Source organism: Mauremys mutica, chromosome 20 (genome assembly GCF_020497125.1).
Source record: "Mauremys mutica isolate MM-2020 ecotype Southern chromosome 20, ASM2049712v1, whole genome shotgun sequence".
NCBI lineage: Eukaryota > Metazoa > Chordata > Testudines > Geoemydidae > Mauremys > Mauremys mutica.
The window spans coordinates 19395141-19410169 of NC_059091.1; the positions used below are offsets into that span (position 1 = coordinate 19395141).

Below are 15029 nucleotides of genomic sequence, written 5' to 3' on the forward strand. Positions count from 1 at the left end.
GCCTCTGAAAATCAGCTCGCGCGCTGCCTTCAGTGTAGAGGACCCTCGCTGCCCCCAGCACGCAGCATCTGGGCTGCTAGTGCCCCTGAGCCTGGGAAGGGGCCTCGTGTATAGTCCATGTACAGCACAGTGCGCTCTGCCCCCTATGGGCCTGGGGGGCAGGGAATAGCCCCAGCGCAGGGCACCCCGGCCACGCCCCCAATCTGCCCCCTCCCTCAGGGCTGGGAGCAGAGCCTTTTCCAGCCCCACACTGACAGGGAGCCCCCTGGGTGGGAGGGTGTTTCCTAGGGGGCCATTATGCCCCCTTAGGCAGCCAGGGCGGCCTGACCGGAGAAGGGGCCGGGGCGTTCCAGGCCCTTGTTTGCGACGTTCAGCTGGTAGTTAGAGCTTGTGTCAAGTCCCAGCCGGCCGTTCCCATGGAAACCGCCCGTTACACCCCCGTTTGGGGGGCCCGTAGCACTGGGAGAACTCAGGAGCCCATTGGTTCAAACGGTTCCCCTGGCAGAGACCTCGCCCAGCCGTTCCTGCGCCAGCCCCAGGCCGCGTGGGATCACCCCAGCCAGTGCCCTGGGGTGGGTCTAGGCACAAGAAGAAATCAGCGCCGCAGGGATCTCAGCCAGCGCCCCGGGGATTGTGCGGGGATAGCTGGTATCGGGAGCCGTGTGGAGAATCCCTAGGGCTTGGCCCCGGGGGGGATTGATGGCGATTGCTGTTCTCTTTGGAAGCGCACTGATTATTCCAGACCAGAGTGTCCGGACGGGGAGTGATTCCACAGGAGCTGTTACCCTCAATTTCCCCATGGACTTAAGCCCCTAGAAACACCCAATCTCAGAGCTCCCTGCAACTCGCAGCGAGTTTGGAAGCTGCGGGAGGGGAGAGCTCTGGCCGCACCACCGAGAACCCAGCGCATGGCCCCCCTTCTCCAGCAGACAGAGCGTCAGAGCTGGGGAAAGCGCTTTGTAGCAGCGGCTGTGCTGTGGCTGGATGTGTGTACAGCACCTGGCACCACCGGGCCCCGGCTGCGGCGCTACCCGCTATAAACATCCCAATCACACCAGGACAGGATGGATAAGGACACTGGAAGTTCCGTTCCCATCTTGCATGGACTCTGGGAATAAAGCAGGTTCTGGAAATGCGGAGCCACCTTGGTGCTGTCAGAACCCGCGAGTGACGCAGGGTCGAGGGGTGGAGGAGGCAGCACTTGGCAGGATGCAGCCGGTAGGTTCTGACAGGTTCAGTCTGCCCCAGGAGCAGCTCAGCCTCTGAAGGGGCAAAACCGGGCACTGGCCAGGCTGAGACACAAGTAACATGGCACCTGCACAGTACAGATGGGATCAGAGCTGGGGCCCATCTAGCCTGGTATCCCGGCTCCAACGGGCCAGAGCCAGATGCTGCAGAGGACGGTGGAAGAGCCCTGCAGTGGCAGCCGGGGGATAATCTGCCCTCACGTCCTGGTCTCTAATACTCAGATGGGCTGAAGCCCCACAGCAGGAGGTTTTCTCTCTCTTCTCATGTGTTTGTGCCCTTTAACTATGATCTTATCTGGCTGTTCTCATCATCCACAGGAATGTCCAGTCGCTCCTGGAATCTTGCTAAATTCTTGGCCTCAGGGACTCCTGTGGTGGGGAGTTCCACAGGCTAATCGCACATTGCGTGAAACAGCCTTTCCTTGGCTCAGTTCCAGATTTCCTCTCTTCTCACTTCCCTGACTGGCCCTGGCTCTCATGTTATGAGATGGGAAGGACAGAAGCTCCCCATCTCCCTTCTCTGTCCCCGTCAGGCATTTATAGACTCTTAACACGTCCCCTCTTACGTTCACTCTAACGTGACAGTCCCAGTCTTTTCAATCTCTCTCCGTAGAGGGATTTTCCAGCCCCTGATCATTCTCATTGCCTGTCTCTGAACCCCTCTGGTTCTGCACTATCCTGTGTGCAAGGGGGAGCCCAGGGCAGCTCGTGGGGTGCAGAGGAGGTCACCTCATTGACTGATATCCAGGCATTAGACCAGCCCTCATGTTAGTCTCTATCCCCTTCCTCCAAAGCAGCTCCCCATTTGTCCCCTCCAGGGGCGAGTGGCTCATTCAGGCATTGCCGTCTGCATTGATATTGTGGCCCTGGGCATCGCCAGATCCGCTTGGGAGCTTTAGCAAGCAGCAGGCGCGTGTCCCGGCAGGGCTGCTTTTCCCTTCCCAGCTGGAGCGGCTCATTCCGGACAATAGCCTCTTGTTCCCGTTCACTGACCCAGTCACTGAACTCCTGGCTCTAATCAGCCCCATCTCCCTAGAGCACGGTGCATGTCGGACGCCTGGATTATCCCCCAGCAGCGTCCCCCAGTGCCCAAGGTGCAGCTCCTAGATCAGCCTGGCCTAGCGCTTTCTCCCTCCTTGCAGACATTGATGAGTGCCAGCGAAACGCTACAATCTGTGAGCCCCATGGGAACTGCATCAACATGCCAGGGAGTTACATGTGTAAATGCAGTTGGGGATTTGGGAAGAGTCAAAAGGATACGGCTAAGATCTGCACAGGTACAACCGGAGTTGGAAACAATAGTGGCAAAGGCATGATGCTTCTGGCTTGTCTGCAGTGTTGCTAACGCGTGGTGTTGCCTTAAAGTCCCACCTCCCAGAGTCATGTGATTCTGCTTTTGGCTAAAATCAAAATTAGGGCCTGGCCCACGTTACACTGGGGTGACCGACAGCTCCCAAACCAGAGTCAAACAAAACAAACCCAAAATGGGTTTTGGTTTAAAAATGACGAGATTTTTTTTTTTTAAATCTTGTGACTTTTTCACAGCCTGGCTCAGGGTTTGGGGCTTTTATTGATTGCTTGGCGTTGGCGATGCTGTTAATGCATGGCCAGGATCTCTGACACTAACCCGCATGCCTGGATGGGGAAACTAACCAGGTTGCCCTGAGGTCTCGCTCTTTCTCTGTGCCACACCCGGGCAAAGTATCTGTCCTGACTCCCAACCTGTCTTATGAATTGGAAACTGAGCCCGGGGACTGAAGGTCGCCATGTCTCTTGCCAGGCTGCCTAATTCCACCGAGGCACGAGCATAGGGGGTGTCATTAGGTGCTGCAACATCCCCCAAACCTGCAGCTGCAATCAGAGCCCAAGATGCTCTTTCATAGCAGAGCTTTGAGGTGGGGGCAGGTCAGGTCTTTGCAAAGCAAACGGGGCTGAGACGGAACCGAGGACTCTGTGTTGGATCAACCTTTAACACAGCTTGGGCTCAGAAAGCCCAGTAGCTTCTGGAACTCCATTAACTGAACCCTCAGCAGCTGCTAAGGAGCTGGCATCACAAAGGAACCAGCTTGGGTCATTAGCAGGAATCAAACCTAGGACCTGCCTCCTAAAAGCACAGATCTCAGCTCCTAGAGCTAAGGAGTAACTCCATTAGCCAGTCATTGTAGCAAGCTGTTATCTATTTATAGGAACCAGCCACCCAAGCAGGACAAACTCTCTCCTTGTTCCGTGGCTCAGCGGCCTTCGCTAGAGGCTGGCACAAACAAGCCCCCTCACAGGCATGGTGTAGGCCCGTTGCCTTCCAGTAGGTTTAACAATGGAGCAAAAGTTGAGTTTTCTGCCAAAGGAACAAGGGATTTTTTCCAGCCCTGATGCACTCCCGGCTGTGAGCCAGGGGACACAAAGCTCCTCTCAGTGAGGGGGAGCAGAGGGCAAAATCTGCATGGTGAGGCTGGGGATACACATTCTTGGCCTTCTCTGGAGGAAGTAAGTTGAAAGAGACAGATCTAGTGGGTCGGGTGTGAGACTCAGGAGACTTGGGTTCTAGTCCCAGGTTTGTAACTGCTGGGTGTCCTTGGGCAATTCCCTGCCTCGGTTTTCTCTCCCACCTCTTGTCTATTTAGACTAGAAGCTCTTTATGGCCGTGTGGGTGCAGCGCTCTGGGTGCTGCCTTTATGCAAATAACGGCCGAGGGGAAGGGGCGTAGCGGGAAATAGCAAAACGCTGCCACGGGAAAGAGAGAGAAGGGGAGTCTGAGAAAGAGCTGCTGGAACATGGCCCAAGGGAAGAATCCATGAGCGCTCTGGACTCTCCCCACTGATTGACTTGTTTGCTGATTTATGTGAGAAGCAAAAGAATAAATATCAGGGAGAGCTTAGAGACTCTTCCCCTACTTCCTCATGAAGGGTCACCACCTATCTGTCCCCAGGGATGATGATTGATAGGCCATTGTTGATCTGAACGCCAGGGAGAGTCAGCAGAACAGCTCTGCATGCTGATCCAAGCCTGCAAACCGGCTGACCCTTTGACTGTTTGGGTGGATAAATGTCTGTGATTTTATTCGTGAACTGTTTGCTCTGAAAAGTTGTCACTGATGTTGTACAATTGGTTGCCTGAGTCCCATGGTCTTTCTCTGCTTCCTGATTGGACGGCTGAAATATTGGGTTAATGAGCAGGCGAATGTCGAATTCCAGCACTTGTTCCTGGCTGGGATTTCCGGGAGAATCGGTCATGGCCATTTCTGCAGCAGCTCAACCGCTTCCCCCAACCCGCGGGAATGACTGACGATGTGTCCGTCCCCCATGCGTCACGATGTGTCCGTCCCCCATGCGTCGCCACAAACTCAGTGCTGCTGTATGTGAAATGGTCACAAAGCGGGAGCCAGAACCCCAGTGGTGTAAATTGGTGCAGCACCACTGACTTCAAGGGGTTTTCGTCCCAGCTCTGCTTCTCCATCTCTCATTGCCCCAGACGGGACTGCAGGCTCCTCAGGGGCTGGCTGGCCGGAACGAGTGTGTCTCTGCACAAACAAGCCAGGTCCCTAGGTAGAAAACCCCACTCCCTGCACGGGGTGAGTGACCCCGCTGCACCATGGAGCCCTGACATCCCCCGTGTATCCCCCTCTGCCCAGCAGCTGGCGCTACCCACGTTGGCAGCCTGGCGGGTGCACGTCCCTCCAGCGTTTGGCTAGATCACGGCAGGGATCTCTGTGCCCGGGCAAGGCGGGGCCCGTCTGTCAGATCAGACTCTCCACAGCGGTGAAAGGCCCCAGGAGCCAGCGAGGGCAGTAAAGTCCCCTTCGTTTGGAGCTAGATTGGTGACTCGCTGGCTGGCGACTCCGGCTGGGACTATGCTGGGGGTCAGGCTGGGCAGGTCTCTTCCGGCCTCAGCTTCCACAGGCCGGATCAGCAGCGAGTGTCGAGCTGGTGTCATCCGTCCGAGGGCTCAGTGGATTCGTCCTGCGGGGCCCTGGGCCAGGGGGTCACAGCAGGGTCTGGGAATGGATGTTGTTGGGCTGCTGCTCACTGCACAGTGTTAGGAATAGGGGGATCCCCTGGATCCAGCTGGCTTCCAAACAACCCGTTTACCAGCCGTGCAGGGCCTGGCCGCATGTCGGGGTCTGCGGGCTTCTGCCATAGACCCCCGTGAGCACCACCAGAGAGCAAAGAAACTAGTTTAAAGGGACATCACCCAATTCCCCTGCACTCCCCTGGGCACAGCCCACCCACCCTTCTCCTAGTGCTCCAGGGGAGGGGCGGGGCTGGGTGTATCCCAACGGGGAGGGGACCCATTGGGCTGGGGTCTGTAACGCTGAGCGTGGCGCCCCCTTCTGGCGACTAGCTCCAGTTCAGCGCCCCCTTTCTTCTCCTCCACCATTGCAGCTCCCGGAGTCGTGGCTGCCCCGTGTCTCGGCCGTCCGGCCAGGTCACGCTGTGATCCCCATTCTGGGGGAGCCTTTCAAAGTCAGACCCCTCTGTCCTCTGCCTGCTAGCGAAACCCTTCCTCCGGGGCTCCTAGCCCCCCCCCCGGGCCTTCCTAGCCCCCCTCGCCTCAGGCCCCACCACTGGGCCCAGCCCTCGGGCTGTAGAGAAGCCCCACCTGTCCCCTCCCAGGCGAGCTTCCTTCTAGCCAGCGCCCTGCACGCAGCCTGAGTCACTTCCCCTTTGCAGCTTAACTGGCTGATCGGCCCCCCCTTAACCCCGCTCTGTCAGGGCTGGTGCAGGGAGGGGATCGCAGGGTCCTGGTCTTGAAGAGGTTGGGCCCCCGATCTGGGGGTGGGGGAGGGGTTGTGCTGCCAGGATTGGGGCCCTGCAAATAGCAGGGAAGAAAGGAGATTAGAAGGGGGGGGCTTCAATGGAGCAGACAGACTGACCAACAGACCACGCCCCCTGCAATGGGTGGTGGGTGCCTCCATGGTCATTCGCCCCCCATGCGCCCCCAGCCGTGCTGTGTATGACCCCCCTCCCCCGCTTTCCCCTCTCAGACATCGACGAGTGCAACAAGACCCCAGATATCTGCGGCCCCAACGCCACGTGTATCAACACCACTGGGAGCTACTGGTGTGAGTGCCGGGCCGGCTACGTCCCCTCCAACAGGAACACGACCCTGTGCCAAGGTGGGTCCTGCCGCGGGGGGCATGGAGGGGGCACCTGGGGGGCTGGGCAGGGCCTGGGGTTACACAGGCAGAGGTCCTGCCCGAGGGGGCAGCGAGCTGGGAACTGGTCTGGGATGTTGCGCCAGCCCCCTGCCCCCCATGGACGGGGTCCCTCTGGGTCTCAGCCCTGGCCAGGGGGAGCTCAGCCTCCAGGCCCTCCCCTCCCCCAGCCCAGCCTGTCCGTCCACTGGGGTGTTTCCGGTTGTCTCAGAGCCACAGGCACCAGCGAGCCCAGGTCTGGCTCTGGGAGTGGAGCCGGGCCAGGCCGGGGAGGGGTGAGCAGGGCAGCCAGGGGCCGGGCGTCTCCCCCCAGCAGTGCCTGTATTCCTGCTGCACGGCTGGATTCTCTGCCCTGGGAAGAGGCAGCAGGGGGGGCAGTCTGTGCCTAGGGGCCACTAGGGGCTCCCTGCTGGATTCACCCCCCACCCCCAACACACCCCAGAACCACCCACAGCTGGGGGGAAAGAGTTGAGGGGAGATACGGCTGGGATGATTCCACAGCCCCCACCCCCACCCCACTGGACGGGGAGGGATCCTTTCACAGAGACCAGCTTGTGGGCAGAGGATGGGCAGAAGGGGCTGCGCACATGTGTGGGGCTCAGTGTGTGTGTGTCGGGGGGGGGGGGCACTGCTCCCCCTGCTGGAGGGAATGAGTCCTGCTCTCTGTGCCTGGCTCTGGTGCATGCACCTACCCAGCCAGACCCCGCATTTCCCCCCACCCATCTCTCACTCCTCCTCCCTTTCCATCCCCAGAGCTCACCTGCCCCCCGCTGCTGGGTGATGACAACTCTGCCGAAGCCAAGGTGAGTGGGGCACAGACACGGGGGGTGGGGGGCGGGAATAGATCCTGATTCCCCTTTAGGGCCATGTTGCTTTTCACTGATCTCACCCAACGAGGATTCTGGGGCCAAACTCGCCCCTGGGCAAAGAGCCAGTGGCCAGTCCCTGGAGCCCCTGCAGTCCAGCCACGGCCCAGGCCTTTGTCCCAGGGGTGATTCTCACCCTCCAGGATCAGCAGCATCAGGCTGCGGCAACACGCTTCAGCTTGCAACCGCCGTCCCCCACCATCCCTTGCAAACGCCATGCACTCCCTAGGGGCCAGACAGGGCATTGCCCGCACTTCCTCTGGCTCGGGCCGGGGGGCTGCGATTCTGTGATCTCTTTTCCTGAGCCAGGCCTGGGGCTTGTTTTGCAGAACCTCCTGGGCAGCTTCCAGGCACAGGTGGGAAGTCTCTGCAAGGCGGTGCTGGAAGAGCTGAAGCAGATGAACTCTCAGAATGCTGAGGAGAAGCTGCAGGTGCCAAGCCAAAGTTCGGAGCCTTCCTGGGTTTGTTCCCGTTAGGGGGAGGAATCACTACTCCTACTCAGATCTAGTCTCAGGGCGATCTATAGGGATGCAGCACCTGGAACAGGAGATAAACAAACAGCAGCCCTGCCCAGAAATTCCCATGCCTGCCTCCCCAGTGGGCTCTGTGCCCAAGAAGCTGGCTCTCCTAGGTTCCTAGGCTAGACGGGACCATTGTGATCATCTAGTCTGACCTCCCAGGCAGCAATGTCAATGGCAGGAGAACTTGTCTTTCCTTTCAAGGGGATTGTGGGAAGGCAGTGTAGGACTAGCAATCTGGGAATGGGGGGCGCAGCAGAGGCTGAGGCACTGTGACACCAACACCCCCCACGTTTGCTTGGCCAGGGCTTCTTGAACATTCTGGAGAAGCAGATAAATCTGGTCGGGCAGCAGAGAGAGAGCGTGGAGTGGAGACACCGGATCGCGACGGAGCTGATGGCCATAATGGAGACGCTGCTGAGAACGCTGGGCCTGACTGTGCGTGATAGGATCAGCATCGCTTCCCCCAACGGCACAGGTCAGCACCTGGCCACATGGCCCCAGTTGGGCTTTCATCACCTGCAGACTACGCTCCCGCCCCACTCCCCACAGTGCCCCCTGCTGGGAGATGGGAACTCCCCCACACAGCCGGTGCTCCCGCCCCACTCCCCACAGCGCCCCCTGCTGGGAGAGGCTGGGACTGGAATAGCTGGGGGAGCTCCCCCCACAGCCAGGAAAGCACCTTGCCTAGCTACAGGCTTCCTCTCCATGTTCTCTGGTGTGAGCCCTGGCTGGCATTGTGGTTGCAGAGCTGGGGCTGGCGGTCAGGCAGGCTGGGAACCAGAGCCAGGAGACCGTGATACTGCAGCAGAGCAAGACACAGATGGAATTAAAGTGGGCCGGAGCCCCAGGGCAGAAAAATGAAGGTATGTGGTCATCCCCTGTGCTGGGGTGTGTATAGTGATGGGCACGGCCAGGGCATTGGGGCCAGCAGCATAGCGCCCCCTGGTGCCAGGCTGGGGTGTGTAGTGGGACAGGGCACGGCCAGGGCATTGGGACTGGCTCCTCCAGAAATCCAGTTCCCCCTAGCACCAGGCTGGAGTGCGTAGGGGGATGGGACAAGGCCAGGACATGGGAGTTAGCGCTCCCTGCAGCACAGCACCCCTGGCAGCAGTCTGCCTCAGGGCGCCTCCTGCCCCCCATTTCATCCCTCTCCTCTGTCACTCGCAGGCTTCACGCTGGCCGGGCTGCTGACATACCAGGGGATGAGCCCCATCCTGGACGGTGCTGGGCGGGTGGAGGCGCCCGAGTGGGACAAGATCGGCCGGACGGGGAAGTGGGCGCAGGAGCCAGGGCGGCCCAGCTACCGTGTGCTGTCTCCAGTGGTGTCAGCCTTCATCAGTGACCCGAACCCCCAGGCACTCGGCCTCTCCGTCAGCATCCACTTCAGCCACCCGGTGCCGGTGAGCCCCTGGGCTGGGCATGGGGGGAGGAGAGCCTGGGGCACTGGGGGGCAGAGCCTGGGCCCATCTCTAGTAACACCCCGCACCCCAGGCAGCAGGCGAATCTGCCTCCCACTCAGGGACAAACTGATGCTCTGTGCCCCCAGCCCAGCCCCTCGTACCCCCCCGACCTGCCCTCTCGGGGCCTGGGGAGTCCTGCCCCCTGTGTGGCCCCAGCCAGCCCCCCAACTCCCACTCCTACCCTCCATGCACCAAGCATCTGTCTGTCCCCAGGAGAACAAGACCGACCTGCGCCTCCTCTGTGCCTACTGGGAGCCTGGCAGCAGGCGCTGGGCCACCGACGGCTGCACCCTGCAGAACTTAAACGCCACCATCACCCACTGCCAGTGCAACCACCTGACCAGCTTCGCCGTGCTCATGGCCTTCTACGAGCTGGAGGTAGGCGCGGCCCTCGCTGGGGCCTCGGGGCTGGGCTGGTTCTGCTCATCCCCTCAATCCTCCCCAGCGGAGCAGGAGTCACTCCAGATTCCTCCCAGAGTAAACCCATTCCCCATCGGCAGGCAGGGCCCTGGATCTGATCAGGGGGACTCCCCATGTAGCAGCGACTGATGTGCCTGGCCAGGAAGCTGTGGGGCAGCAGGGGCAGGGGGCTCACCCCATTGCATTGCAGGGCAGGGAGCCATCCCCATCCCCATCGCACAGAAGCAGGGAGGGGTTAAATGCCTCACTCAAGGAGACACAGGGAGGTGACATCGAAGCTGGGAACTGAACCCAGGAGTCCTGCCCCCAGCCCCCCTGCTCTGATCCCTAGATCCCGCTCCCCTCCCAGAGCTGGTAGAACCCAGGAGTCCTGAGCTGCAGCACCTTAGCCACAAGCGCATCTGTCTGGTCTAAAAGCAGCTCCCTCCAGGGCAGGGGCTTCCTCCCGCCAGGCGGGGGCGCTCTGCTCTCTGCTACAGGGGAACAGCCCTGGCCCCTCACACTTTCTGGCGCCCCCGTCCTGCAGGGATCGGTGCCAGGGACTCCCCCTTGGTTGGTGGTGACCCTAGAGCCCCCTCGGCTTCCCATGGTCCTGGGCAGCATGGGGGCCACTAGGGGGCGCTCCCAGCCACTGCGCAGAGCGAGGCCGACAGGCTAGTCCGGCTGTCCCCTAAAGCCCGGCCTGGCTGCTGCCTTGGGGGGGGCGGGGGAGACCCTGACTAACCTCCTCACCCCACCCACCCCCGGCACAGGACTGGACCCTGGACGTCATCACCAAGGTGGGACTGGTGATCTCGCTGCTGTGCCTGCTGCTGGCCATCATCACCTTCCTCTTCTGCCGCGCCCTCAAGGGCCCCCGCACCACCATCCACCTGCACCTCTGCCTGGCGCTCTTCATCGCCTACACCGTCTTCCTCACCGGCACCTCCAGCACCGGCAACAGGGTACCCGGCCCCCCCGCCAGCCTCGGGCCCAGCGCCCCCTGCTGGGAGCTCCTCCTCCCGCCAGCCTCAGGCCCTGCTCCCTGCAGCGACACCCCAGTCAGCCTCGGGTCCCGCTCCCCACAGTGCCCCCCGCTGGGAGCTCCTTCCCCCCCAGCCAGCCTCGGGCCCCACTCCCCACAGCCACCCCCACTCCCCACAGCGACCCCCAAGCCAGCTTTAGGCCTTGCTCCCCAGAGCTCCTCCCACCCCCCCAGCCAACCTTGGGCCTGGTCCCCGCAGCGCCCCCCCCGGCAACTCCTCCCCCAGCCAGCCTCGGGCCCTGCTCCTCACAGCGCCCTCTACAAGGAGCTCCCCCACAGCCAGTGCTCCTGCCCCGCTCCCCACTGCGCCCCCTGCTGCCCGGGGCTGGGCCTGGAGGAGCCGGGAGCCGGCCCTGACGTCCCACGTCCCGTTGGCTGCAGGTGGTGTGCGGCGTGGTGGCCGGGCTCCTGCACTATTTCTTCCTGGCCGCCTTCTGCTGGATGTGCCTGGAGGGCGCCGAGCTCTACCTGCTGGTGGTTCAGGTCTTCACCCCCCACGGCCTCAGGCGCCGCTACATGTTCCTGCTGGGCTACGGCGTGCCGGCCCTCATCGTGGGCGTCTCGGCCGCCACCTACAGCCAGGGCTACGGCACGGCGCGCCAGTGAGTCACCGGCCCAGGGGTGGGGGGGCCCAGTGCTCGCGGCCAGGGGCTCGAGGGGAGCAGGGCCCCGTGCCCAGGCAGCACACGGGGGCAGGAGCGGCTCAGCCGGGTGGCCACTGCCATCCAGGCCCACCAGGGGAGGGGAGGGTGGGACCCCATGGGGTGGGTGAGCCCAGCGTGAGGGAGGGGGGCACCTTCCTGCTGCTTGGGCCAGGGCCCCAGCCCAGGACACTTGAACAACACAAGGAAGCTCCCGGGCATGAAAGGGGAGGGCGGGGGGAGGCTGGCAAGTCTCCATCCCCCACTCTGCCAGTGGCGGGGGCAGACCCCACCCTGCAGCGCCCCCTGCTGGCAGGTGAGTGACTGACCCGTGCCTGTCCCTCCCCCCACAGCTGCTGGCTCTCGCTGGAGAAGCAATTCATTTGGAGCTTCCTGGCGCCCGTCTGCATCATCATCTTGGTAACTCCCCTCCCCCAGCCCAGCCCCCTGCCAGCGCCTGGCCCCCTGGCCAGCCCCTGAGGGCCTGGCTGGCAGCTGCCCTCGTTTCTTTCCCCAGCCACCCAGCCCCTGCTCTGGGGCAGCTGGGCCCCCCTCTCCCCCCCGCAAGTCTCCAGCCTCCAGGGGCCAAGCAGGGTCACTATGGGGAGTGGCTGCACAGCTGGCAGATCCCATAGCCCTCCTCTTCCCCCACCCTGGACCAGGGCCGATGAGGGGTGGGGGAAGCCGGTACAAATTACTGGAGCGTGGCTGTCTGGAAGGGGGCCCGGCTTCAGCAGCCCTGTTAACCAATCTGCCCTTGTTGGGGGGCCCAAACCCGCTCTCAGCAGCCCTGCTCAGGACACAGCTGCCCCCCTCCCAACCCGCCTCTCCCCTGCCCCCGGCAGGTCAACGCCGTGATCTTCGTGGTCACCGTCTGGAAGCTGTCGCTGAAATTCGCTGACATCAACCCCGACATGAGCCAGCTGAAGAAGCTCAGGTAGCGGGCGCGGCCCCCGGGGCAGCAGAGACCCTGGCACTGCCCAGCTGCCCCCCGTCAGGGGAGGGGGAGCATATGAGTATCGAGATGTCACCCCGCCGGTGTGGGGGGAGGGAGCGACTGGGGAGAGGGGGCCACATATGAGTGACATTTTCCCCCACCGCCGACTGGCTGGGGAGCAGAGTCTGGGGAGGTGGGGCTGTGTGCAGGAGACGTCAGTCACATGCGGGGGGTGGGGGGGCAGTCTGACTCAAGGGGAGGGGCCCTGAGGAGGGAGGGGAGGTGGGCCATGGTGGAGGGGCGGGGCCATGTGACTGGTTCCCCTCCCCCACAGGGTGCTCACCATCACGGCCATCGCCCAGCTCTGCGTCCTGGGCACCACCTGGATCTTCGGCATGTTCCAGTTCAACCAGCGCAGCCTGGTCGCCTCCTACATCTTCACCATCCTCAACAGCCTGCAGGGGCTCTTCATCTTCCTGCTGCACTGTCTGCTCAAGAAACAGGCCAGTCCCGTCCCCCCCCCCCCGACCCCAGCCAGCGCTCAGCCCCCACCCCACAGACCCCTCCCCCCGTGCCCCCACAGCCAGTGCTCAACCCCCACCCTCCAGCTCCCTCCTTCAGCACCCCCCCCCAGCCAGTGCTTAACCACCCCCAGCGCCTCCCACAGCCAGCGCTCACCCCCCCCCCCCGGGGCTCCTTCCACAGCCAGTGCTCAACCCCTGCCCCCCAGTATCCTCCCAGGCACCCCCACAGCTGGGACTCATACCCTGGCCCCCAGTGCCCCACCCCCAGGCTCCTTCCACAGCCAGCACTCACCCCCTGCTCCACAGGACCCTACTGGGGGCTCCCCCCTCCACCAGCCAGCAATCCTGCCCCACAGCGCCCCCACCCCCACGTGCCCTCTGCTGGGAGGGGCTGGGGCAGCAGAGAGCTCCCCCCCGCGCACCCAGTTCTGGGCCCTTGTCTCCCTACAGCTGAGGCCCCACCCCCGCGAGCTCCCCTGCGCCGTGGGGTGACCAGCCCTCTCCTCTCTCCTGCCAGGTGAGGGACGAGTACCGCAGGTGGCTGAGCTGCAGTGGCCTCAAGAGACCGGCCAAGTCCTCTGAGTTCTCCAGCTTGACCACCACGCGGGTAAGGAGGGTGGGGACAAGGCTCCACAACAGCGCAGGAGCCTTCTGCCCTGCAGCTTCCCCCCCCCCCCCCAACCTCCACTGCCGTTCCCCCTGCTCTGGCCCCCAGGGCCCGACCCTACCCAGCAAGTCCTCACTGCCTCCTGCCCGGGGTGCGGGTGGGTGTTAGAAGAGAAACGAGGCAGAGCTGGGCCGACAAGGAATTAGAAGCCAGAGAGAGGAGCCACTAGTGACCAACCTGGGGGGAGGGGCCAGTAGGGGTCCAGTCCTGCTCTAACCCCCCCCTCTTTCCAGCAGGGGCTCCAGCCGTCGCAGGAGTCAGGGTTGTAGCTCTCTTGTGCTAGGCCCATTTCTGGACACTGCAGCTTTGCACATGAGAAAACCCGTCCCCCTGCCCCTGCCCTGCCCGTGAGCAGAGACCCACCTCGCACCTGGACTCGCCACATGCAGATGCGTCAACAGTTGCCCAGTGGAACCTGCCAGGCAGCAGGGGGCACTGTTACGCTGCCCAGCTGCCCCCACCCGCTGGGCACTCACCAGCCCCAGGCCTGCGCGCTGCCAGCATCACCAGCAATAGCAACAGGCAGCAGGGCAGCCGCTCAGCTCCGACGCGACGTATTCTAGCCACAGGGGGCGCCTTTCCCTTCGGCACGAACGGGTCCCTGGCCCCGCCTGCGGTACGATGCTGGGCCAGGCTGAGCACGGGCAGTGGAGAATAACCCACCCCCCAGAGGACCCCGCCCTCCCCACAGGCACTGCAGCATCAGCCACCGCCCTTGGCTTCGATGATGGTACGACACGGCCTGAGCTGAAGGAGGCAAGCGGCCCCAGCCTGCGGCGGCCCCCAGGGCTCAGCTGTCTGGGTCTCACTGGTGGCACTTTTTTTTTTTTAAATGATCTTTTTAAAGTTATTAAAATATTAAGTTTTGTGACAAAAACAGCTGCTTCGAGGAGCCACGTGTGTGGTGGCTGGAGAGAACCCAGGAGTCCTGACTCCTAGCCCCTGCTGCTCTAACCCTCTAGATGACATGTTTTAAGGCCAGCTGGTCCCACAGTGATCCTCTGAGTCCAACCAGCTGCAGAACAGGCCCCGCCCTCCCTGGATTAACTCCTGCTTCATTGACAGCAGAACGTCCCGGCTCCATTTGGAAAGGGCCAGGGCTGAGAATCCACCACGCCCCCGGGGAAGCTGTTCTGGGGTTAATTTACCCTCCCTGCCCATTTCCAGTGTGAGGGTCTCGCTTCCAGCCCTTTGGCTGCTAGACTGAAGAGCTCATGATCACAGTCCCTATAGACTGACCAAGTCACCCCTTCCCTGTCTCTCTGCTAATCCCACTGAGCTCCTGGAGTCTGTCACTACAGGGCAGGTTTGCGAATCCTCACGGGCCTTCTGGCCTCTCTCCAATTTATCAGCATCTGTTCAGAAATGGGGACACCAGAACCGGACACTAGTTAAGCGGCACTCAGACCAGTGCCAGATACAGAGTAAAATAACCTCCCTGCTCCTACCTGAGCTTCCCCTCTTCACGCATCCTTTACCTACAGCATTGTTGTGGGAGCTCATCTTCAGCTGATTATCCACCACAACCCCAAATCTTTTTCCAGCATCACTGCTTCCTCGGATAGCATCC

The 15029-nt window shown here is 62.1% G+C and overlaps 1 protein-coding gene across 2 annotated transcripts in view; it reads left to right on the plus strand.

Annotated features, from left to right (window-relative positions):
• The window catches only part of LOC123353429 (adhesion G protein-coupled receptor E5-like), a 48557-nt gene extending 34232 nt beyond the window's left edge, over positions 1-14325 (plus strand). Inside the window, exons 7-21 of one of the 2 annotated variants that reach the window (XM_044994498.1) lie at positions 2390-2524; positions 6229-6360; positions 7153-7202; positions 7595-7696; positions 8090-8261; positions 8533-8649; positions 8954-9186; positions 9460-9624; positions 10419-10610; positions 11072-11292; positions 11685-11751; positions 12177-12268; positions 12603-12771; positions 13310-13399; positions 13693-14325. In XM_044994498.1, coding sequence (XP_044850433.1) covers positions 2390-2524; positions 6229-6360; positions 7153-7202; positions 7595-7696; positions 8090-8261; positions 8533-8649; positions 8954-9186; positions 9460-9624; positions 10419-10610; positions 11072-11292; positions 11685-11751; positions 12177-12268; positions 12603-12771; positions 13310-13399; positions 13693-13728 — 1973 coding nt within the window. In that variant the 3' untranslated portion in view covers positions 13729-14325. The remainder of the gene's footprint in view (positions 1-2389; positions 2525-6228; positions 6361-7152; positions 7203-7594; positions 7697-8089; positions 8262-8532; positions 8650-8953; positions 9187-9459; positions 9625-10418; positions 10611-11071; positions 11293-11684; positions 11752-12176; positions 12269-12602; positions 12772-13309; positions 13400-13692) is intronic. The other variant, XM_044994499.1, reaches the window with a different exon arrangement.
• Positions 14326-15029: the final 704 nt, after the last annotated feature.